Raw genomic sequence first — 24,544 nt, 5'->3', positions numbered from 1 at the left:
ACTTTTGACTTTTCAGGAGTCGGAAGTTCGACAATTTTCGAATTCTTTAGATTAATAAGTTCGAAAGTTCGAACATTATCGAATTCCTTAGAGTAGGAAGTTCGAAAAGCTTCGAACTTTTTAGTGCAAGAAATTCGAAAGTTCGAAAATGGTCTAATTTTTTTAGTCTATCGAGTTCGAAAGTTCGACAAGCATTGAATTTTGCAGCGTAATAAGTTCAAAATTTCGAAAAGCGTCGAACTTCTTAGTTTAGCAAGTTCGAAAATTCGACTTCGGTCGAATTTCTCGATATGGAAAGTTCGAAAATTCGAAATCTTTCGAACCGCTTGATTCGATCAGCGAATTTTTGGTTCGAAAAAAGTTCGCGGCATCCCTATTCTAGAAGTCGTTCTCGAGGTCGTTCTAGAAGTCGTCCTCGAGGTCGTCCTGGAAGTGGTCTTCGAGGTCGTCCTAGAAGTCGTCCTCAAGGTCGTCCTAGAAGTCGTCCGAGAGGTCGTCTTAGAAGTAGCCCTGGAGGTCATCCTAGACGTCATTTTGGAGGTCGTCCTAGAAGTTGTCCTCGAGGTTGGTCGTCCTAGAAATCATACTAGAAGTCTCCCTTGAGGTCCGCCTAGGCGTCCTAGATGTCGTCCTCTAGGCATCGTCCTAGACGTCGTAAAGATAACAGCTTCGCTGGTCCTCCATCTTCACAAGAAGTGGAAGGGCTCTATAATTTTTTTCGTTTGTTTTTACGCAAAAACATGCTCTCTATACGCTTGTGGTGACCACAGTAAATAAGAAAGATGGAGGCACTGTGTTGGCGCCTCGAGCCTGGGAGTTTTGGTACTCTGGGAACATTCAGTGATTCTAGGTTGAACGACGGATGGCGCTTGTCAGCCAGTTGCAAGTGATGGGTTCGCGGTTGGACAAGCGGTACTGGTCAGCTGCTTGTCCACACGGGAGCCCATTGCTTGCGAATGGCTGTCAAGTGCATTCGACCATATTCGCCAAGGTTCAGTAGCGTCATCTGTTGTTCTGCACCAACGGTAAGTGTCGGGATCTTTTCTCACTTTTTAATATGCAAATCTGCCGCGCATGAATGTAATTTTGGGCTTTTTAGGGTGCTTTGAGCTCGTAGATTTAGTTATGACCGTATAATTGGAACCAATATTGTACTGGAAAGATGTTGCCCCCTAAATCAGAAACTTCATGTTACTAGCAGTGCTCTTGAGATTTTGTCTCTTTTGGGTCATGCTTTACGGTGGTATTCCTTGTGTTAGCACTTTATTCATTTAGTTGTGTCATTGTGTCGGTTCAGGGAAGGTTTGTTTTTGTGCACAGCTACATCAAGCGGGGCCAGCTGGAGATTGTGACGGGCGGTTGGGTGATGAACGACGAGGCCAACACGCACGTTTTTGCCATGCTGGAGCAGCTGGTGGAAGGTCACCAGTGGATGCAGCGGAATCTGGGTGAGGAACCGTCGCATCACTCTGTCGTAGTTGCAGGTCTCTGTTGGGGGCAAGGAGGCGTGGGACTCAAGAGGTGTAGATTTCAGAACTCACCTCAAGTATTTATACGCTTATTGGTGGCTCTTTCTTGCTAACGCATTAGCGAAATGAGTCCTAGTAGGATGCACTTCATTGGTCGACAACTGTCTTTGTATGTTGACTTCAGCAGCTTTGCTCGAAAAGGGACTAGGAAAAAATAGACGACGCCCATTACATGCCACAACAAAGCCTTGCCTAAGAGCACAGAGCAAGGAGTGCGCTCAACAAAAGCAATACCCAATGAGAAAGTATGATGTGCATTGCCTATGTACAAAGAGGGACAACTCTTTCTAAAGAAAGGTCACGCCTTACGAAGTGGTGCCAGGCGATAGGCTTTACGTTGCAGAGAGCACGCTCAACACAGGTTGTCTCCGCAAAAAAGATACTAATAAAGAGCCAATCGTCGTCTAACCACATATATGAAACTAAAGCCTTATGGCTATACTCGATGAAGGCTGTTCCAAATCAATGTCATGCCGGACCTAGAGCCATTAAATAAGCGGGTCAAGTTCTTTGATAGTAACAATCGCTAATTGCACCCGCTTTGCACTAGGCACCAATTTGGCGGCGGATGCAGCGAAATCAGGGGAATGGAGTGCCGCTACTCCAAGTGTGGCTGACAGAGTGGTCATAGTCGGACCGAGGCACTTTGCAGGCTTCGTTTCTCTCTCCATTCTTTTCCACGTGCACGGAGTGAGGGACCTGTTTCCGCGCAGGGGTGCACCCGGAGACCGGCTGGGCCATCGACCCATTCGGGCTGTCCCCGACCATGGCGTACCTGCTGAAGCGCATGGGCTTCCACAACATGGTGGTGCAAAGAGTGCACTACTCTGTCAAGAAGTTCCTGGCCAGCCAGAAGGCGGTAGAGTTCATCTGGAGGCAGCCCTGGGGTGAGCCAATGCCACTTGGAATGTGGCCTCTCAAGCTGGGCTCCCAGAAACTTTGGGTTTCTGTACCGCTTTATTGCACTAACGCGAAGGCCGGGAGGAGTTCCACAGCCGTCGATCGATGATAACACGGATTCCTCAAAGTAGAAAGGCCTGAGAACTCCTGACCTCGAATAATCTAAACCCGTACACTAGAATTTTTGCATCGTCGCTGTAAGATTGAACACAGACACAAACTGGACGCAAGTGCCGTGTCGGCGTTCAGCTGGGCCTCGTGTGCAATTGATGTGTCAAAAGCCGCTCGGTGCAGGGCTCGAGCCCAATTGCCGATTCGGCACCATCCTAGTGCAATGACATTACTTGGAGAAATCTGTTCGCGCGCTTTGAGTATTCTAGGGGGTGTTGAATAAGCGCTCTTTAAAGGTGCTTTCATACCGGCGATCTGGAGCACTCGCGCGATACGACTAGATCGCATCGCAAAAAGTCTGGTCAGCTAGCAATTGCTCAAAACGAGTCGTTTCTTTTCCGTGATGTTCGCTGTAGCGGCGGAAGTTATCATGCGAGTGCTGCACACCGCCGGTGTGAAGACACCTTAAGACTTCCTGCTCGAGACGTTCATGTAATCGGTGGCACTGGCTCCACAATTGGAAGACCGTAGAAGCTACGAAGCTGTTGCCTTAATTAAATTACTTTCTCGTCCCCGCCGAGAGTTGCTGGGTGGCACGGCACGTTCTGCAGCCTCTCGCGCGTCGTCGCCGGATCCCTCTTTCTCGGCAGACCAGAACCGGACGACAGACATCCTGTGCCACATGATGCCCTTCTATAGCTACGACGTGCCCCACACGTGCGGGCCGGACCCCAAGGTGTGCTGCCAGTTTGACTTCAAGCGTCTCCCGGGCAATGCTGTCAACTGCCCCTGGAAGGTGCCCCCCGTGCCGATCACGAGCAAGAACGTCGCCGAACGGCAAGTCTCCGATCCTGGCACCTCCCTTCGGGACTGCAGTGTTAGACATTATGCTTGTAGAGCAGTGCACCATTGGCACACATATGCCCAGTCCTTGGAGCTAATGGGGAGTTTTATTCTATCGTTCCACTAAGTTCGGTAATGACACCCAACACTCTGCCGGCGTCTTTATGCAGGCACCACATTGCTCTCGGGTACCGTCATCCAAGTGCAAAAATCGTCTACTAAAACTCTATTGCCGTACCGAGATCATAACTGGTAAGGCTTTGGCTTCGTTCTGCCCAGCTTACCCCTCCGGAGTTTGTGTTTCTGCGAATCTCTGATGCTTCGTGGTCACGTTGAGCCGTGCGTAGGGTATGATTGGGTGTCTTGTCGATGTGATTCTGCACCAGCCGAACAATCTCTACGTACGTTTTGGTGCTTGGTTTAACACTTGCCACCAAGTTCCGTATTAGTCCGTACATTTCTCGTTTGACGATAGAGAAGAACATCGGCTCGCTTTGATTCCAGAATGTCATTCGCAGAGAAGAACACTTCAATCTTTTCGATGTACGATGACCATGATTCCGATTTCTGATCGAACTCTTCAATTTTCCCGACGCGAGGCATCCTTTAGGTTTGAGATGGGGCGTCACTCACGTTACCGCTGTCTCTTTTGTTTCGTTGACGCTCAGTTGTTTATACCATTCTTTGTTGCATAGTTCTTATCCTCGTCGCCATTGTGATGTACCGGTTAATTTTGGATAATGCGAGAATATATTTATTTAACTGTTTAGGTTACAATCAGTTGGTGTTACAAGAAGTGTCTCTTTTGGTCTGTGACCCTCGCCCGGTCTGCGGATTCCAGGCGTCCAGTGCTTCTCCGTGGCTCCGCTGCTCGGCTCTCCCCTCCCGGTGTCTTGGGTTGTTTTGGCTCAATAGGTCGTGTTTGCTATACACGGCGAACACGCACGTAACACACGGCAGACATCACGTAAGAACTATAAGCCATATATAACTCTTGGAAAGAACCACATCCACAGACGCATGAATTGACACTGGCAGGTTTTCGTGGAAACGAGTGTTCTAATGCTGACACATTAAAAGTTGTCCGCTCATTGCAAGAACGACAGCAGCAAATTTTTTCTTTTTTTTACGAAAGCAATGCAAAGGCACATTAAAACATGCCCCCTGCAACTCGTAAAAAAAAAAGTTTGTAGGAAAGGAAGAAGTTGAACATATAAGACAAAAGAACATCTATAGGTTGTCTGTGATGTGTTGTTCTATGGCGGCGACTGGCGGCGAAATTCGAAGGCGCCACAAGACGCAACCGAGAAGGCGAAGAAGCTTCTTCAGCGACCGACGATTGCAGACTCGGAGGCGCCTGGCCGCTGAGTTATCGAGCGCCAGCCTGGCTCCACTGTAGCTCTCTACTTCGGCACTGTCTCAACTTTATGAGGAAGGCAAGAAGGGAGGCCTTTTCATGTTTGTTTTAAAGGATAGTTAAGCTAGCATCAAGCAAACCTCGTTTTCTTTTTGTTCTGTTTAGACAGTCCTTATTTCTGTCTTCTTCTGTCTTTCTATCTTCAATACTCTCACTGTCTTTGTCCGCTTCAACTTCGACGTTCGAGACATGAGGGAGTAACGAGGGACCTCGCATGCAATTACTGTTCCAGCAATATCACAAACAAAACAATAGTAATTGCTACTTTAGCACTATAGTCCTTTTCACCTTGCGTCCGGACGCAGCAGACGCTACGAGCTATCCTAGCGAATCCCGTGCTGTGGACGTAGCCCGGGATACGCTTTCCGCGCGTCGTTGTGCCCCCTCTCTAAGGTCACGTGACATTCACGCAGCCTCGGATTGGCTCCGATGGCTCGTAGGATCCGATGGCTCAGACATACGGTGAAGTGGAGTATAGGACGGATATGCACAGAGTAATGTTTGCAATCAAGATCGACTCGTATATTTATTCAAGTGCTCTTGTATATGGAGCTTGACTTCTCATTACCATGTTGCACTGTAAAAATATTTATTTCGAATAACTATTTGCTAGACAAAATCACACTTGTAACTTGGTAATGCGTCGTGCCAGAGGGGAAAGGGGAGGACCCGTCGTGCCCCCCTTCCCCCGGGAAATTGAAAACTTTCCGCCTATGTACTGTTTCATGGTAAATGTTAAATTGCAATATTACATCAAGTACTAGAAGCTTCTTAGATGCTAAAAAGATCAGAACACATGAAAACTGCCAAAGTATATTACCTTTGCAGCTCAGCACTCAGCAGATGAAGAGGGCTTGGCCTCTCTTCATGCAGGCTATTATTCATCCCACTCGCACCGGTGCCAATTACAGCTGACACCTTTAGTTTTAGGTGTTTCTTGGCATCTTTAGTTATTTCTTAATACATATTATCTTTGTACATGTTGTCACTTTACTTTCAAGTGTGTTATGCATGTATTAGAAATATAATATAACATGCTTTAGTTTAAAAAGAGCCACTCTTAACACTAATTATTAGGGGTGTGCGAATACCAAATTCTAGTTTTTGAATCGAATACCGAATCGAATCAAGAAAAAAAAAGCCGAATGTCGAATCGATTATCGAATAGTGGTTTTACTTGTAGGAATTTTTTAAAGTGTGCTGCGAATGAGATTATATGTGCAGAGTATGCGCCTGGGGCAGAATATGCATCTTGTACGGAACGAAAGCTAAAATGTAAAAAAGGTCTGGTGAAAAAAAAAAAAAAAAAACAGTTGCTGTTGGACGTTGGTTACTGAAGATTAAATTTTGTGGCGCAAATATAATCTATCTACCCTAACCCTCACAAAAAACAAAGTTACAGCCACACATACCTTTTTTTCTCTCGTTAAAAGCCAACCTAGCACTGCGACTTTTTTAAAAATATCTGTATATCTCAGAAAAGGAGCATTTTGCGATATTGGGTCTCCATTTTAAGGAAGAAAAAGGGCACCCGGGCTTTGATTTCACATAAAGAAACAGATAGGTGTTACATCTGAGTAAACAGGCTTAAACAATATAATCTGAAGTAAGAAAAAAAAAAACGTGGTTAGGTAGCGCAAGTCACCGTCCAACTGCCGCTATGCATCCATTTTTCCGTCTATCTTGTTTTACGGAGCCTTGATTTAAAAGATGGAGCAAGCGAAACTGAATGCAAATTGGTCGTATTGTCGCTTGGAAAAAAGGCGAGCAAACAGAAGAGCGACGACACCTGCCCTGCCTGCCCGATCCCGATCGACGCTTTCATCTTTTCGTCACATTCTCGCAGTTCGTAACTCAAACGCGGCTATCGAACGGTTGGGAACCCTCTCAAATCTAAGCACACTATTTTTGCGTTCCGTTTCGTTCCGAATCAGGATTTGCGGCTTGCGGCGCTTGCTGCTGGTTTCGTCGGCGTGGTTAACGTAGTTTTCTTTCTGTGATCGTGCAGTCGCCGATTTTTGTGAATGCGGCAAGTGTGTTTACATCGGCGCTTCAATTTGAAATGAGGGGCTTTACTCGTGAAAAGATTTAGGCATGGTGCGGAACTCCGGCTTCCCAACAATTCCTCTCTGGAAGTGGCGCAAACGGGATGTTTCGGTTGTGATTGAAGGTTAGATTGTGTCACGATCGTGAGTAAATCTGCGTGCTATAAAGTTTGTGGCGTTCGTCAATTTTATTTTTTCTAACCTGTGCATTAGATTTTTGTGAAATGGTAGGACCAAGAGGTGTTTCTCGCATGGTCTGTCTAACATCACGGCGCTTACATCGGGAGGAAGAACGGCTTTTTTGTCAGCTCCGCGCCGACCGCGCGTCTTTGGCTGAATATATTGAATATTCGAGTGACAAAATACTAGGAATTCGATTCATGAATCGAATTATTCGGGAACTTCCTATTCGATTCGAATTCGTATATTCGAGTATTCGCACACCCTTACTAATTATATATATTTTCTTGTTCCCCACACGTCTGATTACATTTCTTCTGTGTGGTGGGGCAACATTCCTCAGTTGCATTTTCATTGCATGTCCTTTTCTTGGGGTTGCCAGAAGCCCCAAAGCTCCTTCTTAGTAGTTCTCTCGTGTTTTCTCCCGCTGTCTGCACTTTCAGGGCCAAGCTTTTGCTGGACCAGTACCGCAAGAAATCGCTGCTCTTCCGCTCTCGAACAGTGCTCGTCCCGCTGGGAGACGACTTCCGCTACGACAAGCCCAACGAGTGGGACAATCAGTTTGGAAACTACCAGAAGCTGTTTGATTACATCAACGCCAACGACAATTTGCACGCAGAGGTCAGTTTTCCATCACCAAGGCCGCACAGCCTCTAGACGGCGTCGGTGCCACAGTATGGGAAACTCTGTTGACGTAAATCATCTCGAGAGGAGTACCTGTTCACGGATCACAAATGGTCGAGTCAAAATTCGGTCATGAAATGAAGGGAGGAGGCAAAATTGACCACAATCTGCCATCCTTGTACCTCCAGCATCTCTCGCCCTTGTTTCGGTTGTTGAAATTTATGTGACCTGAGCTTTATTGCACAACGTGGCTAGTGTGACAAACATCGTCCTTCTAAAACAAGACATAACTGTTTGTAGCACTGAGGGTAATGCCCATTGGCAGGGGTGTGTTATGATTATAAAGAAAAAAAGCTCTCGCAGAACTTAAAAAGAAAATATTTTGGAGTTGCATTTTCATGATTATGTACTACTTTCTCACTCGCCTGAATCTTGCTCTGTAAGGCCTTTCCAGTTGCTTTCAGCCAAGTACTTGGGCCTGCACCTCAGCTCCCTCGTCTTTTACGAGGCCCCTTCCTTCGTGGCATGGCAGGCTTTCTCACGTGGTGCACTGCCTAACCACAGGTCCAGTTTGGGACCCTGAAGGAGTACTTTGCCGCCGTACGGAAGGAGACGGAAGTGGATGCGAGTGGCATGCCCTCTGGCTTTCCGTCGCTGAGCGGGGACTTCTTCACTTACGCCGATCGCGACGACAACTACTGGAGCGGCTTCTACACCTCGCGGCCTTTCTACAAGAACATGGATCGTGCTGTCGAGGCCCATCTGAGGTATGTACCATGCATATTTGTGCGAAAACTGCCCTATTACTTCAGGACTGGAGGGCAATGTTTTGGGGTGCAGAGCTTGCACAGTTTAAAGAACAATGTTGTTTATGCATGTTGCAAAACTCGTGTGCTAAGTGGTCTACACCCTGACGTAACACCGCTGACAGCTACCTGGTCTCTGCACACATGCAGTGCCCACACCTGGAACACCGACTTGTTTGTAAACAGCACATTGGCCTACACAGTCCTTGCATGTGCAAAAGTTGAAGTGTGCTCCGTGTTAAAATGAACCCCTTTTTCTGTGTTTTGATATGTGATTGCAATGTCTTCATGATCATTCTAATTCAAAAAATCTAATGTCTCGTTGAAAGACATTAGCCGTCCGTGTGGCTGTATGACGCATGCACATCGGTGCACCATTCGCTCTACGTGGCACACTGAGATAGTAAGACTAAGCTCCAAGTGCAAAAGAGGAAACAAATGTGCACAGCTCTACTAAGTGGTGCCATTTCAGCGTATTCTTCCTCTTTTCCTCCTTAGAGGAGGGACAGCAATGATTGGAGTGCTGCCCATGAAAGTAAGGTTCAGTATGATGGTAGATGCTGTAGCACTGTTTAAAATGTTCTGAGGCATATTTTGAAGAGTTGCAAAGCTACAGGGAGCCTTGACTTTATTTTTGTATCAAGCTAGAGACCTGGGGTCTAATGGTTGTGCAGGGGATGTAGCAGTATGTAGTGGGGAGAGCTTTGCACTTGGAGTACCAAACAACTTCTTTATCAGATATATAAACATTGAAAGAATCTATAGCACTTGTTGAGGAGTTTGGTGAATGCAAAAGGGTTGCAAGGAACCATTTTGCATTCGTCAAACTGCAACTCACCATGTTGATTGAATTTGTTTTTTGTCTTTCTTTTCCAGTTTGTAGCTGTTCCCATAAGTAAATTTATTATTTAATAGTGCACTTCTATTTTAGGTTTTTAAGCATGTTTGGACTTCTATTGATGTGCACAAAGTAAAAGTTAGGAACCCTTTGCTGAACTTGTTTGCTTCGAATGTCCAAGCCACAGTCTCCGCGTCCTTTTCGTCCAGGGGAGCCGAGATCCTGTTCTCGCTGATGTGGGCCCGCATGGCGTACATTGGTAATGATGACATGGCACTGATCAACAAAATGATGAATGGTCTGGTGGTGGCGAGGCAAAATCTAGGCTTGTTCCAGCACCACGATGCCATCACGGGGACAGCCAAGAACAATGTGGTGATTGACTATGCCAACAGGTGAGGGCACTTCACACCTGGAGAGCGTTCTTTTTTCAGAGCTAAAGCATTTGTTTGCATTGAGCAAAGCTGAAGTGATGGGCACATGATTGCAATCTTGGGATGTTTTCACGAGCCTTTGGAACACAGGAAAGGGATGACATTCCCTTCTGTCTTGACTGAACTAATCTAGTTATGTGAGCAGTTTGCTTTGGATTACATTTTTTTTGCTTGCTACAAGAGATGCTATAATTACTACCAATGAAATGCAAGTGACCCACATTCATTCTACTATAATGACAGTTTCATGCATATCAAAACCCCTGGTGAGCAGCTGGGCCGCACTAGTCAAATTTTTAAGTTACTTTCCTAGGCAACAGGGCAAGAGTTTCTGATGTACATTGGCCATTATACCAGGTTAGATTCATCCTTCTCATACACATTGCAACCACTTCCCAACTAATGACATCACTGAATTTTGCCTGGGGGAATCTCTCTTCTTACTAATCATGGTATTGATTAGAGTTTAATTTTAATGGCTTGGACTCACAGCTCTCATTGCTAGGCATTATATTTATCATTGCTTGCAGATGTAGCTAGGTTTTATGTCTTGTGGCTGGAGGCACTAACGTCTTGTTGGCCTCTGTGCAGGCTGCTCAAGTCACTGGAGCACCTCCGGGAGATCATTGCAGTTGGGGCAATGTACCTGCTTCTCAATGTGCCATCTTACGGGAAACTCGGGAAAGATGTCTTTGTCCTGCACCTGGTGAGTGGCTCTTCCCACCACTGAAAATGCTGTCCGTTGCAAATGTTACAGTTGTATTTGTTGAGGTTGTAGTTGGATTAAGGGGAAGCACTGCTTCTTGAGCTTTTTCTTCTCTTATTTATGGTCCAATCCAAATGAAATTTATGGAGCACAATCATCTTCCCATTCTGATGACAAATATGTACTTTGTTTTAAAATAGCTTAGTTAGTTTTGATAAAATTAACTATTTTATCTGAACATTGTATGGGCGAGATTCCAAACAATTGTGAAGACAAAACTCAAAAAGGAATATATCCCCATAAACTAGAAGGTCTACAGAATCCAATAAGGTATAAATGAAGGCTCCATGATTATTTATAACATTTTTACGGCATTTCGTAATTTTCAGTTTATAAATTAATTTTTACAATCTATATTGGAGGTGCTAACAAAAAATACTGATGCCTAAGTTGATGCAATTAGACCCCTTATTGGATACCCCACTTATACACCTACCAAAGAAAGAAAGAATTAGGAAGATTGGTTGTGTACAGGCCGAGATACGGCTTCCGCAAAATAGCAAACTGCGCAAAAAGTTCATTTCGATAAAACAGCAAAATACGTTCAGGGACAGATTTTTACTGCTACCCGCGGCAAACTCCACTCGGATGCGACATCCCCGCAGATCTTGCAACATAGCTTGAGTTTTACTGCAAGCCCATACTCGCGATCGCATTTTATGAGTTCGACATCGCCGCAACTTCGTGAGTTGAAGAAGCGAGTTCACGACGTCGAGGCTTACAACGATGAAACTCTCTGTACTCTCGGGAGCTTCTTGATCGGCGCCCGAGACGCCGGCCATCAGGGCAGCTTTCCGCGTCGTAGCGTACGCCGACGAAAATGCTTAGAGTTTTTCCTCGGCTTTTTTTTTCTTTCTCGTCGATCTCGGAAGCGCTGAGCATCACCGTGTCTAACCGCACTCGCTCGCTTGAAGTCAGGATGTCGATGGCGCCGTTGATGCGACATCTTCGTGTTCGGGCTCCCGCACCTCGTTGTCGACGTTCAGGCTCGCGGGAAGTTGAATTGCGCCGTGGACTAGCTTCCTCGGGCCCTTTTTTCGTTTTTTTCCGAACTTGTGGGTTGTGTGAAACTTTCTCCGTGGAGTTGTTGTGATCGGCATGGTCAGAGACGAGCACGAGAATCAAACAAGATGGCGGATCGGAAACAACGAGCAGACGCTTCGTAACCCTAACGGCCAATGAGAAAGCGACATTTGCACACGTGATCCGAAACAGCCAACCGCGTGGCAAGATTTAGTTTTTTATTTGTGCTTCGTTCTCGGCGGCCAATCGCCGTCTAGCATCGTGAATGGCGGGAGAAGAAAGAGCGGGAGCGGAGCTTTCAAATAAAACCAAGATGCCCCCCTTCTGTCGCGTTGTTCTCGAGCTACCGGCGGTCAAATTGTACCTTTTTTTTTGCTTTTTTCGGAGGAAGCATCTCCGTTTAGATACTTCAAATCAATACCCAAAAATAAATAGGGCGTATTTTGCGATAATACTTTGAGAAAAGATGCGAAAATACCTGTAGATATTAAAAAACATAATTTCAAAAATGTGATTTTTTTGTCATTTTTTTGTTTCAAGGAGCCGTGTCCTCCCTTAATAGGGCAACCTCCGTCAACGTTGCCAAATCCTTGAGGAAAAAAAATCGCCCGCTGCCCGCTGGAATTGAACCTGGGTTTGCTGCGTGTGAATCAGACGTGTTATTACTGAGCGACGTTGAAGTGTTAATAAGCTGCTCTAAACTTGGGGTTTTTGTTGTACCCAATGCCCACTGTACGCGCTCTCTGAAAAAACGAGTAGCCTATAAAAAATTGCCATCGTAGCACTGTCAGTGCCAAGAACTTGTGCCGAGAGTTGCGCTTTCAAGGTCTCCTGAACAAAACAGATGTCTGTTTTGCTCTGAGCGCTTTTGCTCACGCACCCCACGGGGCATAAATGCAACGCCGATGACCAGCGACTTCGCCGTGACGTGTCACAGCTGTCGCTGTGATTGTACTGTGGATTAACGCAGGACTGCGCATTTTACAGCAAAGTTGTGTATGGCTAGGGTCCCATGGATTTTTCATGTGCGTCAACAAAAACTCGCACCGCCCACTGTTTGTCGTCGTTCCAAGTGCTTGCGTGCCTAGTTTCCTTCTGCTCTCCTGGGGTGTTGGTCCCGTCACGCGTGTCAACGAGAATGTCGGCGGCGGCAGCGGCCGGTAAACACCACTCATGAAGATAGTGCACAAAACGCCAAGCGCATGGGGCAAACCAGACAAGAAGAACGTTGCAGGGTGAAGAACGCATCACAATGTTGCAGGTATCATGCTGCTAAATTGGACAACATTAAAGGGTAACTCTGCCGATTTTTCGAGCTACCTAGCCCAAAGGCATTTAATTTGAATGCAAATGGCTTCCTGATTTCGAAATGCTATCTCGTTCTCCCAGATTCACTTTAGTTAATTAAAAAAGTGATATTTTGTTTGCTGTTGAAACCGAAATATCGTTCTCCCTATTTTTCCCCAGTTTTCCCCGCCACCCAAGCGTGACGTCATGGGTGGGCTGCGAGGCGCGCGGCCGGCAATTGGGTGCGCTCGCACCCGCTTTTCTTGTGTCTAACAGCGAGAAAACCTGGGCATTCGGGCTATTTAAAGTTGATAATTATCTAGATTTGCACAAAGTATGGCCTTGGCTATGAGAAAGTAAAACTATGAGAAAGTAAAAAAAAAAAAGAAAACGAAAGCAATTGGAATTTTGGTAAAACTGTTTTTGCAACTCGGTACGCTCAGGTTGCGGCTCGCTATGATATCGCTAGTAAATTCATTCTCTTTTTATTAGAAGTTGGCTGGCGAAGAAAGGTTGAAGTGTCATGCAATACATTTTTTGACAAATTGCCAAAGCACCACTGAAAATGCTCGGAATGTGGGTACAGATGCCCCACACGCTCGTATAACCTGAAGGAATATGCCATTTGTTTTAGAGTTTCTTTAGAAAAGCTACTGTTGCAGGTGCCAGCGTGTGTAACTACTCTTGTGGCATGAATGTGCTCCTTGGTGCTTAAGTAATTTAGCAAAAGATCTATAGACCAGTTCTGAAAAGTGCTTCTGGTCGATGCCATTTTCAGCGTCCGTGTTTGTGATACGCACATTGCTCGCCTTCCAAAGCGACAAACATGTGCGTGCTGGGCTGGGACCTAACACATGTAGGTTACGTTTCTCGTAAACAATGAAATGTATAGAATTGAATGAACTGCATTCATGTAGATCAGATGGCAGGTTACTGGTCATGAAGATCGTGTTAAAATAACAGTTAAAAGAACTCTGCAACCACCAAGCCAATAATCAAGGTGCAATGGAATGCACATAAAATACACAAATACACTGTTCATCTTCAAATAAAGAATATTTGCTTGAAGATACAATAGTGCGTAAGGTACAGAAAAACATCATAAAACTTTTAATTCAAAATAAATTAACAAAAGTCACTAAAAAAATCGGTACCCGTATTTATTTATTTTTTTACTTTTGGAGTAGAATGCAACGTGTTCAAACACTCATCCACGAGAGCACATGGGAAGGGGCCAATTCGATATATGATTTTTTTCTAAGTTAAGTTTTGCTTTAGCACAGTTTTCATCAGCTGTAAATTTGCATGCCTCCCCTCATTGACATTAATATTTTCATGGTTTAAAAAAAAAAAAAATGTTTAGCCCTATATAAAATTTCTCCGCAATAGAATAACTTAAAGACATTTTAATCACTTCCGCAGAGAATATTGCACGCCAACCATTTGACAAACCAGGCAAAGGCTCTACCATATATTAATTGAGCTCGACACCTGCTTTATAAACCTCTGTAATAGCTGACAGGAATGGCAATATGTCGAAAGTCATGTTTAAATTCAGATTTTAACTATGTTTAGACATTTCACTTCTCGTCCTCAACACATCGGCCGCGTGAGTGGAACTCCGAGAGTGCCCAAGCTAGATTTGACGTCCAAAACAGAAAAAGTGCTTATAAAAAAATTTAAAAAATCACTGAATTAATTGTGAATAACGAATGTGACTGTTCAAAATGTCGACTATAGTTCTAGATTGTGTAATATTTTTCTCTATATTATTAGTGCTCTTTTTGGACAGATGTCGTCATGGTCACAGCCGGCTTGAGTTTGCGCTTTCCGCTTTTGAAGCTGTTCCAGCTGCTGAAGGATACTCGACTCGCAGCACGTGGCTATAAAGCATTCCGAGCAAAAGTGAAAATGTTTCACGTGACACTAGTTCTCTCGGCACACAGCTCGCGCAAAAACACCTTGACGTGGCTGGCCTTCACTGCAGCCGGGGAACGCATTTTGTTTCTCCCATGAAAGCAGGAGTAAAAAAGCTTTTTCCCGGCATCGTTTCTCCAATCTTATTGTGGAGCACAGATGCTACCCATTGCAAAGGAACTTTCAACCTTGAAGCTGCGAAAAAATAATCTCGATCGCTGGCACCCGGAAAGTCACTTCGCGACTGCCCGGGTCGCTCGTCCGCTTGCGCATCCGTGACGTATGCGGGTAGGGAAAAGTAGGGATTTTTCACTGTTGCCAGTACAGAGTCGCCTCCTGGAACTCTCGCGGCCAGCATAACTTGAAAATTCAATAACTTCACGGAAAAATGTTAGTTTTATAAAATATTTTGGTTTTCAGTTGAGAAAGGGTTATTGATGCGGTCTGCAAATTTCCAGCCAAATCGAAGTCTACCAAAAAATCGGCGGAGTTCCCCTTTAAAGGGATACTTCAACGAAATTTGAAATATTCCCGTCGTGTTCAAAAATAGGTTGAATATGATCCACAATATCCGTCAATGAGAATCGCACGTTTGTATTTTGATCCTGGTGGCTGTATTTATTGTTATAAACGGCCCACTCTGGCAAGCGCTCGGAGAAGGCCCAGCGGAGACCACGTGACATCCAACGCATTCGTGACGTAGGTCGTCTCAAGACGAGCAAAGGTACGGCGAGGCTGACGTCGAGAGGATGGCCTAGTCGTTCCAGCCACCGAAGCGGCTGCTTCTTTACGAATTTTGGGTGACGGGTTAATCTTCTATAATCTTGTAGGGGGACAATAGCGACTTCTGCGACACACAAAAGGGATTCTTGGGAAGAGGGGAGTTCCTCCTTCCCCCCTTCTCTCGTCGTGGCCGGAGACGAGACAACCTCCGTCACTAGCTGCCAAGGTTCCTAGACGGGGATTACAAACGAGGCGTTAGCGACATCCACCAGGTGCTCTTTGCTAATCGTTTAATTCGTTTTAAAATTCCTTTTCGAGACTTTTTTAACAAGATATTGGTATGTTCCATGTGATACTGCTCTTTTGAAAACATATAGACCAAAAAATGAGCGCCGAAATTTCGTTGTAGTATCCCTTTAATGGAGCATACACTAAATTCAAATGGGACTTTCTTGACAGACAGTTTGGGTGTAGTTTTAGGGTGTGTGACCGGCAGCAGTGCGACAACAACTTGACCAACGTCGGCAATGTGCGGGATCCTGGAAAGGGGACTTGTGTGCTGCAAGTGTTGTCGATGACCACTAGCACTTGATTAATGATCACCGATCAAGGCAATAAATGTGTTTTTACCTTTGCTCAAAATTCTCTGTCACGTCTGTTTTGTGTGCTAAACAGCTTAGCTGCTCATCCACCTTTACAGAGTGGAATGTCTCATAATGTTTTTGTGGTGGACGCTTTTTCAGGACGACGTCAGGGACGCCTATAACGGGATCCCACACAAGCAGCCTCTATCCTTCTCTAAGGAAATTCGAATGAGGTAACCCTGTTCTTTTGCTCTCAATTGCATTCTTAAAGCCTTTTGTTTATCTGGACTTTGAAGTGGCTGGGTGGTTTCTTAAATTTCTGAGCTTATTATGTTCACACTTCAAGATTCATTGTTCGGCAGTTCTCATCAGGAACTGCCGCATTCAAGTTGGCTGCAGGGAGCTAATAAGGTGCTGGCAACTGCCACACTTCACATTTCTTGAAGGGACACTGACAGGATATTTATACCCGCCAAGGTTTCTATTTGTGCACAACATAGGAGAGGCCAACTACCCAGAACACAGTTTGTGGCTCGAAATTTGTTTTTGTTGCGCCCGAAAACCGCTGGTCGAGCACTGGCCGGCGAGTCGCGCTCACTTTCTTCTTCGATGTCACGTGCCGTTCTCTCTGGTATAGACTCAACCACCAAATTGAATTAAATCAAATAGTGAGTGTGTGCCATCGAAGGCACACACACATTATTAAAAATATGATACCTATTTTTTTGTGGCTTCTTAAAAGTTGCAAATACGTTGACTGAAAAGAAAAAGAGTTGCACAGAGAACCGGAGGCACTTTGTGCATTCTCTGGATAATTCTGAACACGGCGTCGTATCACGAGAGTCGTGACATGGTGGCTGAAAGGGGAAGTGTGGCGGGCAGGAGCGAAGGGCTGCACAGATTTGCGATAGAAACGACTCGCCTTCATGTTGCAGCGCCCCTCACGGTGGAAAAGATTTTCATCGCAACTCGCTTCCCTCTTTGACATGGCGCGAATACGGCGCCATGTCAAACTGTATTTTCTTTGTCAACTACACAAAGTGCACAGGTTTCACCCTTGAAGTGGGTCGTGCACCTAAATTCCGCAATGAACATTTTGGGGACCGCCATAGGCGCTGCAGACAGCAGGCATGTCGGCGGTCCCCTTAATTTTTAGAGAGCCTGTATTACAGAGATTTTCCAACTGTTCGGTCGGGGTCACATGGTTTATGGTCCGCATTTGCAATGTGCGTGCAATACAAACTGCGAGGAAGTGACGAAAGCGTCAATCGTCTGCAAATGTCTCCTTTCCTGCTGCTTTCTCCCTTGCCACGCAAAAATGCAGAGCATGCATACTTGTTACCTATTGCGGCAGGAGGTGTCCGCCGTTCAATTGCAAACGCTCCCCTTGGTTTGAGATTGTCCCTCTTTAAACATTTTCATTGTAGCTCGTGACCCTCTCTATCATTGCGCGCATACAGCGCCCTTCACACTTCACCTAGTTGCGGGCTGAACGGCTGAACGAAGCGGACTAAGCGATGGCGGCGGACGACGGCCGTGGTACCTCTACTTCAGGACTGTTGTTTGCAGTACCGGTGAATCTGTCTAGCTTCGAAAGAGAAGTCGTTTATCGATCAAAGCAATCGGGATTTGTTCCGTACGACACACCCGACCACTGAGCTGATTTGCCTGAAGATGTCGGCGAGTTGTCTCCCCTTCTCCTGGCTGAAGACATTGCTTGCCTTACTAATATGGATTGGTAAGAGCTTGAAAAATGCACAAGCGTCAAGCACTTTGTGCTTGGCTTTTTCGTGCGACATGTGCATTTTTCGTCTGCTTCACAGACCAAAAAAACAAAAGAAAAAAAAAGAAAAGGTCAGGTGTAGGCATCTGACTTTTGGCAACTCTGTCTCCTTTATGTTTCTTCTTCTTCCTCAGTCCAGTTTTGGTTTCGAGCAGTTGGTGTTTTTTTACTTCATTAAAAATATATACAGTAGAATCTCGATAAACGGAAATCGCTTAAACGGAATTGCCGCTTAAACGGAACAGTAGCCCGTAAGTTGGTTGGTTTTGTATTCAGATAAGGTAAAAATACTTTCGGTAATCGGAACTAAAATTTGCACTTCACCGTTTAAACGGAACCTAAAATAGAACTTCAGGCAGACCCATTGCCATGAGCATCAGCCTTTTCTGGTTCTGGCTGTTTCTTTTTTTTTTCTTTTCTAGCCTTGCAAGCCTCGTTGGCCTCGCCTCATTGGTAGTCGGCGCAACGAATGCAACACTGCTGTTCTTGATCAAGTTGTTCGGTCTCTGTTCGAGTTGCCTAGGTTACAGCCGCATCGTTCCTGCCGTCGTGGTGCCTATCGTGCTTCATTGCCGCGTTGGTGTCTTCCAATTTCGGTGGCTCGTAAGCGCTCGCGAAGTTGAGGCCTTGCCTCCGTTGTTTCAATGGCGACACAGAAGTGGGCACACCATGCGCTGACGTTGGAAAAGAAGATGGACGTCATTCTTGACTTCGAAAGCGGCTCATACTCGAAGACGGCGCTCGCGACGAAGCACGGCGTCCCGAAAAGCAGCTTAACGTGGATGCTGCACGACAAGGGCAAGCTACGTGTGTTTAGTGTTTAGACATCCATAAAAGAGTATTAAAAGAGTGTGCACACATAAAATCGGCACTTTTTACATCTCTCTTAGTAAACGGAACTCCTGTTAAATGGAACAAACTTTTTTGGTCCCTTGGAGTTCCGTTTACTGAGAGTCTACTGTACAACACCGTAGCAAAATATTGAATGGGTAGTCTTCTAGCACTATATTAAAACGCCTGGCAAAATTTTTTTAAAAAGTTTTGGGGGGCATTGGTGCATATTCCTTTAAACTGTCAGCAACCCTAGAAGGGGAGCTAGGCCCGTAGGCCGGTGTGGATAGGGCCGTCTTCCTCGTTGCAGGTACCTGGTCATTTACAACTCGCTGTCGGTGCCGAGGAGCGAGCTGGTGAGCGTGCACGTGACTACGCCCTCCGTGGTGGTGGTAGACGCCAACGGGAGCGTGGTGACCAGCCAGCTGAGCCCCATCTGGGACAGGCAGGACCTGGTCAAGGGGACCTACGAGGTGACGAGGCACTCGCTTTGAGGGGCCGACATTTCTTCATGTGACGGCGGTCCTCGCTGCATAGGGGCGGGTCGCCGAGGCAGGTTTGCCGATCGATGCGGGTGTCCGAACCGGCGGGTCAAGGAATTTGAGGCAACGTGACTGGCTTCGTAATTGGAAAGTACCTGGCTTTCTAGCAGATTCCGCTCGGTGCATGAAAGCCTTGTTTGTTGTTTTCTTTTGTTCTCGCTTTAATGCAACCTTCCCCAGAAATAACTTAACATGCTAATCCTAAAGTATGCGAATGCGGTTTGTTTCGCTTATGTCTCGAGCTTCTTCACGTTTTTTGTTGCGTGGAATTGGACTTCAATAATCGGAGGGAAGACAGAATTACGGCAACCCTTTGCTTGTATGGCTAGGTACACTTTTTTTTCTTCCCCATGGGGCTAGTCACGTGACCTTAAAATGCCTTTTGCGGGTAAGTTAGCCGTCCGGTGTATAGCCGCAGCATTCGGCAAACCGGCGTGGGAGTTGACACAGACAGCTTATCTGTCACTGCCACTAGTTGATAGGAACCTCAAAACTGGGTGGCACAACAGTGTCAAAACAAGAGAAGGCTCTGTAACTCGGTGATGTCCTGGCACCACCACTGAATGTGACACATGCATTGGAGACGAGCGTTGTGTCAACATTTACCCAGCACCCAAATTCAGCCTTGATTCCAATCAATATGTCAACAAATGCCTGCACTCCCATTTTCCTCCCCCCCCCTTTTTTTTAAAATTCTTTTATTAAAGATAGTTTTTATGTTGAACGATACACCATGCGTGTTTGAGATGTCACTTGTCTGCTCCAGAAGCAGCTTGTGGAACTTGGTGTGGCATAGCATGGCTTTTCAGTTGCATTTATCAGATTCAGTACCATCCAAAGGGACCACAAGCATGCATCCCTCAGTTTTGGTTGAATTTCTCACTCAATGGTTGGTGCATTGTGTGAAGCATGACTGTCGGGCCCTGTTGGCTTTGAGGTTCAACAATCACGCACACAGCGGCGGAGAGTGGAGCAACACTAGAACTTAACTGATATATCCTTCAGAGCACTACTATAAGAAATGGGGTGCTGTTGATGGGACAGGAATTGACTCTTCCACAGCAGTTAATTTCGTATGGACTTTCATGGCTGTGGACGAGTACCATATTTATACAAATAATCGTCCTTTTTTCTTCCTAACTGTTACCTATTTATAAAATTAGGGGTTTATGTGCAATCATGATGAGAGATTGCCCTTAGTGAGTGAGAAAAATATCAGCTCAGCAATTTAACCCAAATGCTTCCCCGCATCAACCGCTGCTCCTAGCAAACCGGTGTAAAGCGGTGAAGCTCAATGCATGTGCCGATGCAAGGCAGTGAAGAGCAAAACAATTTTGTTTTCTTCTATGATGTGAAAACTGCTCCATGGTTATTACGAAGGTGTGTTGCGGTTTTGATTGCTTTGCTAGCCTAGGAAATCAGCCGTTAGTTGTGAAATATTTTTCTTTCATATGAGCATTTCATTCTGTAGAAACTATTCAGCTCACTTGGAAAATATTTGAATGGTGGTGTAACTATTAATTTCATAGTCTCTTTGACCTCGAAAGTCAATATTCACACTCGCCAAGCTTATACTTTTGAACTTGCCTGCATGTGCTGTTGCAAACACTGAGCGACAACAGCCCTTCATGCTTATTTAGTATGCCTGCCAGTCTTCAGAGGTGATCTCATCCAAGCTAGGTCTGGAACCCAAAGATAAGGTTTCAGTCCCTGAACTATTTGACAAATTTAGCAATGATGAAGACTGTGGGAACTGCAGTCATAGCAAAAGACCAAACCGAGTGTTGCCCTTTATATTGTGTGCGGATGCACTTTCTGTATAAGCTTGTGTGCATGCACACCTCATGAGCTCATGCACTTAATTCGCATGTACTGTGTAATTTTAATGCTTCCTCGGAGAAAGAGTGCGGCCATATTCACCTTTAATTGTTTTCCCATAGAGTCGTAGGCTGTTACTGTCAAAGTACTGGTGTCGGGAGGTGGCAATGGAAGGAAAAACTGTAAATTTGAAAATACTACGGCACAATTTGTTAGGCAGGACGCTGTCGAATGTTGTGCTACACAGAGGTGTCTTACGAGCCCATCAGTTCCAAAGGCTACAGGGCTTGGGTGTCCTTTCTGTGCACGTGCAGCTGTCGTTCCTGGTAGACGTGCCTCCTCTGGGGCTCTCCACGTACCGCGTGGAGCACATTGAGGGCATCAGCGGCATGGTGTTTCGCTCGACGTCCACCCTCTACAATGCAGAGTCCTGTCCCGACACCCTGTGAGTTGGCACGCTTCATCCTTTGTACCGCGACATAGGTATATCTTGCCTTCGGCTGTGACATGTTGTTACCAGGCATAGGAGAGATGTCGCAAGTTGTGCACTTTTAAGGGGGGACACTACCCAGAGAAAACAAACTTCTGCCAAAAACATTGACATTGATCCAGAGAGTATTCCCAGAAATTTTCAGTAGTTTACAATGCATAGTTAATTTTTTATAAATTATTTTCTGTCCACCAAAGCTAAAGAAAAGGTAGGGTTTGGAGCACTTTGAACACATTTTTCTCCGTTCCACTTTTCGGTATAAATTCCATTTTACTCAACCTATCGTTTGATAGTGGCAATACAGGGAAGGCTCGTTCTTCACTTTTCCTGACTGAAATTTAATAAGGAATGCGCCTGTGGAGTTTGTTTGTCACTTTACGAATGTCTTTTATAAAAAATGTTGACATTTTGTCGGAGACACAAAAGACCAAAAAGTGGACCAATTTTGCAGAAGAGAAAATTGATAGAAATCAACGACTTTTTAAAAAAACTTTCCATAAGCGCACCTCCTAGGCATTCTGCTACATATCTAGCGAATAAAAATCTTGAATATTGTGATAGTTTTCCGACGATAGATTAACTAAACAATGTAGGGGTGTTGCTGATAGAAGCTGCCCCAATTTCCTTCACACTTAACCGACAGACCTGAAATTTTGTTATGCACCCTCTAGCGTGACCACCAGCCTACCCTGTAAATTTCATTAATTTTAAGCCAAGGGTTCAAAAGTTGACCTTCGCAGGGGCTGTATCCCCTTAACTTTGCGATATCATTCCGTTCGTTGTCATTCTGTACGATCCAGCTTGGAGAAGGCTGCGTGATATTGCCCTTTCAACGAGTTTCATTTCTCACTCGTGATAGTGTGTCGTCGACGCTTTTCCTCTCTATTATTATTATGATTATGATTAACAAGGTAGACTACATCGCAATTTGCCGTCTACACTTCATCGGGGATGAAACTTTAAGCACTCTTTCTGTGCTTAGTTTCAAAATCAGGTGGCATGAAAGCTAGAAGCAATTGAGTAATGTAGCTTCAAAATGACAAATTATCCAGAAAAAATCTTTCTTCAAAAATAATTTCAGAAACTTTAATTTATAAATACACAGGCTTTATTTCACAAGCGATTCTTTTCGGCATGACGGCAGCCCTCCAAGTCAGCTTTCCAAGTTTAAAAGCAGCATCAATGGCCAGGAGAACACCCCCCATACATCCAAATTGAAAAAATGCAGAAAATAAGGTATGAGCAATCTTATTGGTTGAAACCCGAAACAGGGCTTATGATTGGTCCTGCCCGGCAATGTAATATTGTGTTACCTTCAGTAACACCCTTTTGACATTATCTTCTGCTTCAGATCATATTGCTGCTTTGCCGCTCTTCCTTAGTATCATTTACCTCTTAGTTCTCGTCAGTTTATCTGTCAAGGAATGCCAGCTACCAAAGTTAGCTTGCCTACAAACAAGACAAGCTGGTATCTTTTGCCAGGGGAACAACAAAGTCTCGAAGAGAAAGGTGCTAACAATGCCCCAGGTCATCTTTGTATGCCTGAGATTCATAGAAAATGAAGAAACATAAATTTAAACATCAAATGCTTTTTTTTTTTTCAGTTTAACTTTTTGGCAGCAAATGTGGTACGAGGAAATATATCGTTTGACGTTTTCAAAATGTAAAGGTTTCATTCAATGTGCGTCTTGGACGGAAATTTTCTGAGGAACACGTTAAGTTACTCATAATCTGAAAATGCTGACTTCTTCATGAAAAAACTGAATATCTTAAAACACAACACAGAAATTGGTGAAGATGTTTTGTTCTTTTTGGGGTGTTATCATTTTCCTTTAGAATTACATTTTGTAAGATTAATTTTTACGTCAACTTGCACTATGGGTATTCTACTTCACATTTAGACAGATATTTTGTGGATTGCAAATAATATTTCTTTAAATACATTTCCTAATAAAATCACTTTTTTTCTGTAACTCGTTAAACATAGTAAGTTGTCGAATTGGACTATTAGCCTGCAACTTTAGATATCACTCCTAACGCGGTTTGATTCACCCCGAAACTTTGATTAAATTTGAGTGAACGGTTCAAAAGTTCCAGGCCATGTTTCCCCTTCATATCCCAAAACAAACTTCTTTCATGGAAATTTAAGAAATTGTTTCGGCCTCTGCACCCGAAGACAGTTTGGGAACACAGTACAAGCTTCACTTCCAACATTTGCTTGTTGCTTTCCGTTGTGCCTCTACTGCACATGCTCACCAAGTGCTGAGGTTTTGTTGAAGGTAAAAAAACTCTCGTTGGAGGTGGAACTTCTACGCCATCCCTAACCTGTTACTGGCTGTAGTACTGGCTGCCTTCAAACCTGCAATTGCAGCATGACCCGAAACACCAGTATTATTCAAAATGTGTTTAACACATTTTAGTTTCTTGGCTAACTGATTGCAAAGGTTGTCCTGCATTGAACGTATGCCAGGTATGTTAAGCTTTGCAGCAGAGATTGTATCCATGTATAACAATCATTTTCTTTTTGCAAAAAAAAAAAAAAAATGTTTTGGTGAAAAACAAGCATTCTGTGTTGCATTCATAAAATGGGGCATGTGCAGAAGTGTCTAATGTCCAAGTGTAACATACATAGCACTAAGTATAATTATTGCGTTGCAGTGTGAAAGGGAAGTACTAAACGCAGTCTCTTGGAACTCTTTTCTTGACAGGTACTTCCCCATATCTCGCTCAGAGTCCCGGAGCAACATTCACATCCGGACGCCATACCTAGTCGCCACTTTTTCGCCAAGCACAGGAATGCTCAAGGTCTGGAATTCTTACCCATAAATTACGAAACTATACTTTTGTTTTTTTTCGCGATAGAACTCATTTGTTGCAAGCTCACATACTTTAAAAAAAGCTTTTCAGTCGCGAATACAATCCGCTTCTTATCTCGAGGAGCCCCCACTGATGGCCGAGAAACCCTTCCCGGCTTTGTCATCAATATGCTAAAGCAGTGCAGAGGCCTACAGGCCCTCTAAACAATAACTTGCACACCAGGGAATGATTGGCTC

General features: G+C 44.8%; 1 protein-coding gene across 1 annotated transcript in view; it reads left to right on the top strand.

Annotated features, from left to right (window-relative positions):
- LOC8051489 (alpha-mannosidase 2) overlaps positions 1-24,544 on the top strand; it is a 62,652-nt gene that overhangs the window by 12,972 nt on the left and 25,136 nt on the right. The window contains exons 5-15 of the mRNA XM_029993429.4: positions 1,321-1,448; positions 2,243-2,416; positions 3,191-3,377; positions 7,469-7,646; positions 8,214-8,416; positions 9,503-9,688; positions 10,319-10,433; positions 16,187-16,260; positions 18,952-19,114; positions 21,316-21,446; positions 24,200-24,296. Of these exons, the coding sequence (XP_029849289.2) occupies positions 1,321-1,448; positions 2,243-2,416; positions 3,191-3,377; positions 7,469-7,646; positions 8,214-8,416; positions 9,503-9,688; positions 10,319-10,433; positions 16,187-16,260; positions 18,952-19,114; positions 21,316-21,446; positions 24,200-24,296 (1,636 nt within the window). The remainder of the gene's footprint in view (positions 1-1,320; positions 1,449-2,242; positions 2,417-3,190; positions 3,378-7,468; positions 7,647-8,213; positions 8,417-9,502; positions 9,689-10,318; positions 10,434-16,186; positions 16,261-18,951; positions 19,115-21,315; positions 21,447-24,199; positions 24,297-24,544) is intronic.

The sequence above is a fragment of the Ixodes scapularis genome, unplaced genomic scaffold (assembly GCF_016920785.2).
Source record: "Ixodes scapularis isolate PalLabHiFi unplaced genomic scaffold, ASM1692078v2 PGA_scaffold0__279_contigs__length_252992795, whole genome shotgun sequence".
NCBI classification, from domain to species: domain Eukaryota; kingdom Metazoa; phylum Arthropoda; class Arachnida; order Ixodida; family Ixodidae; genus Ixodes; species Ixodes scapularis.
Note: the sequence above shows the minus strand (reverse complement) of the source record. Positions and strands in the feature narration are given on the sequence as shown.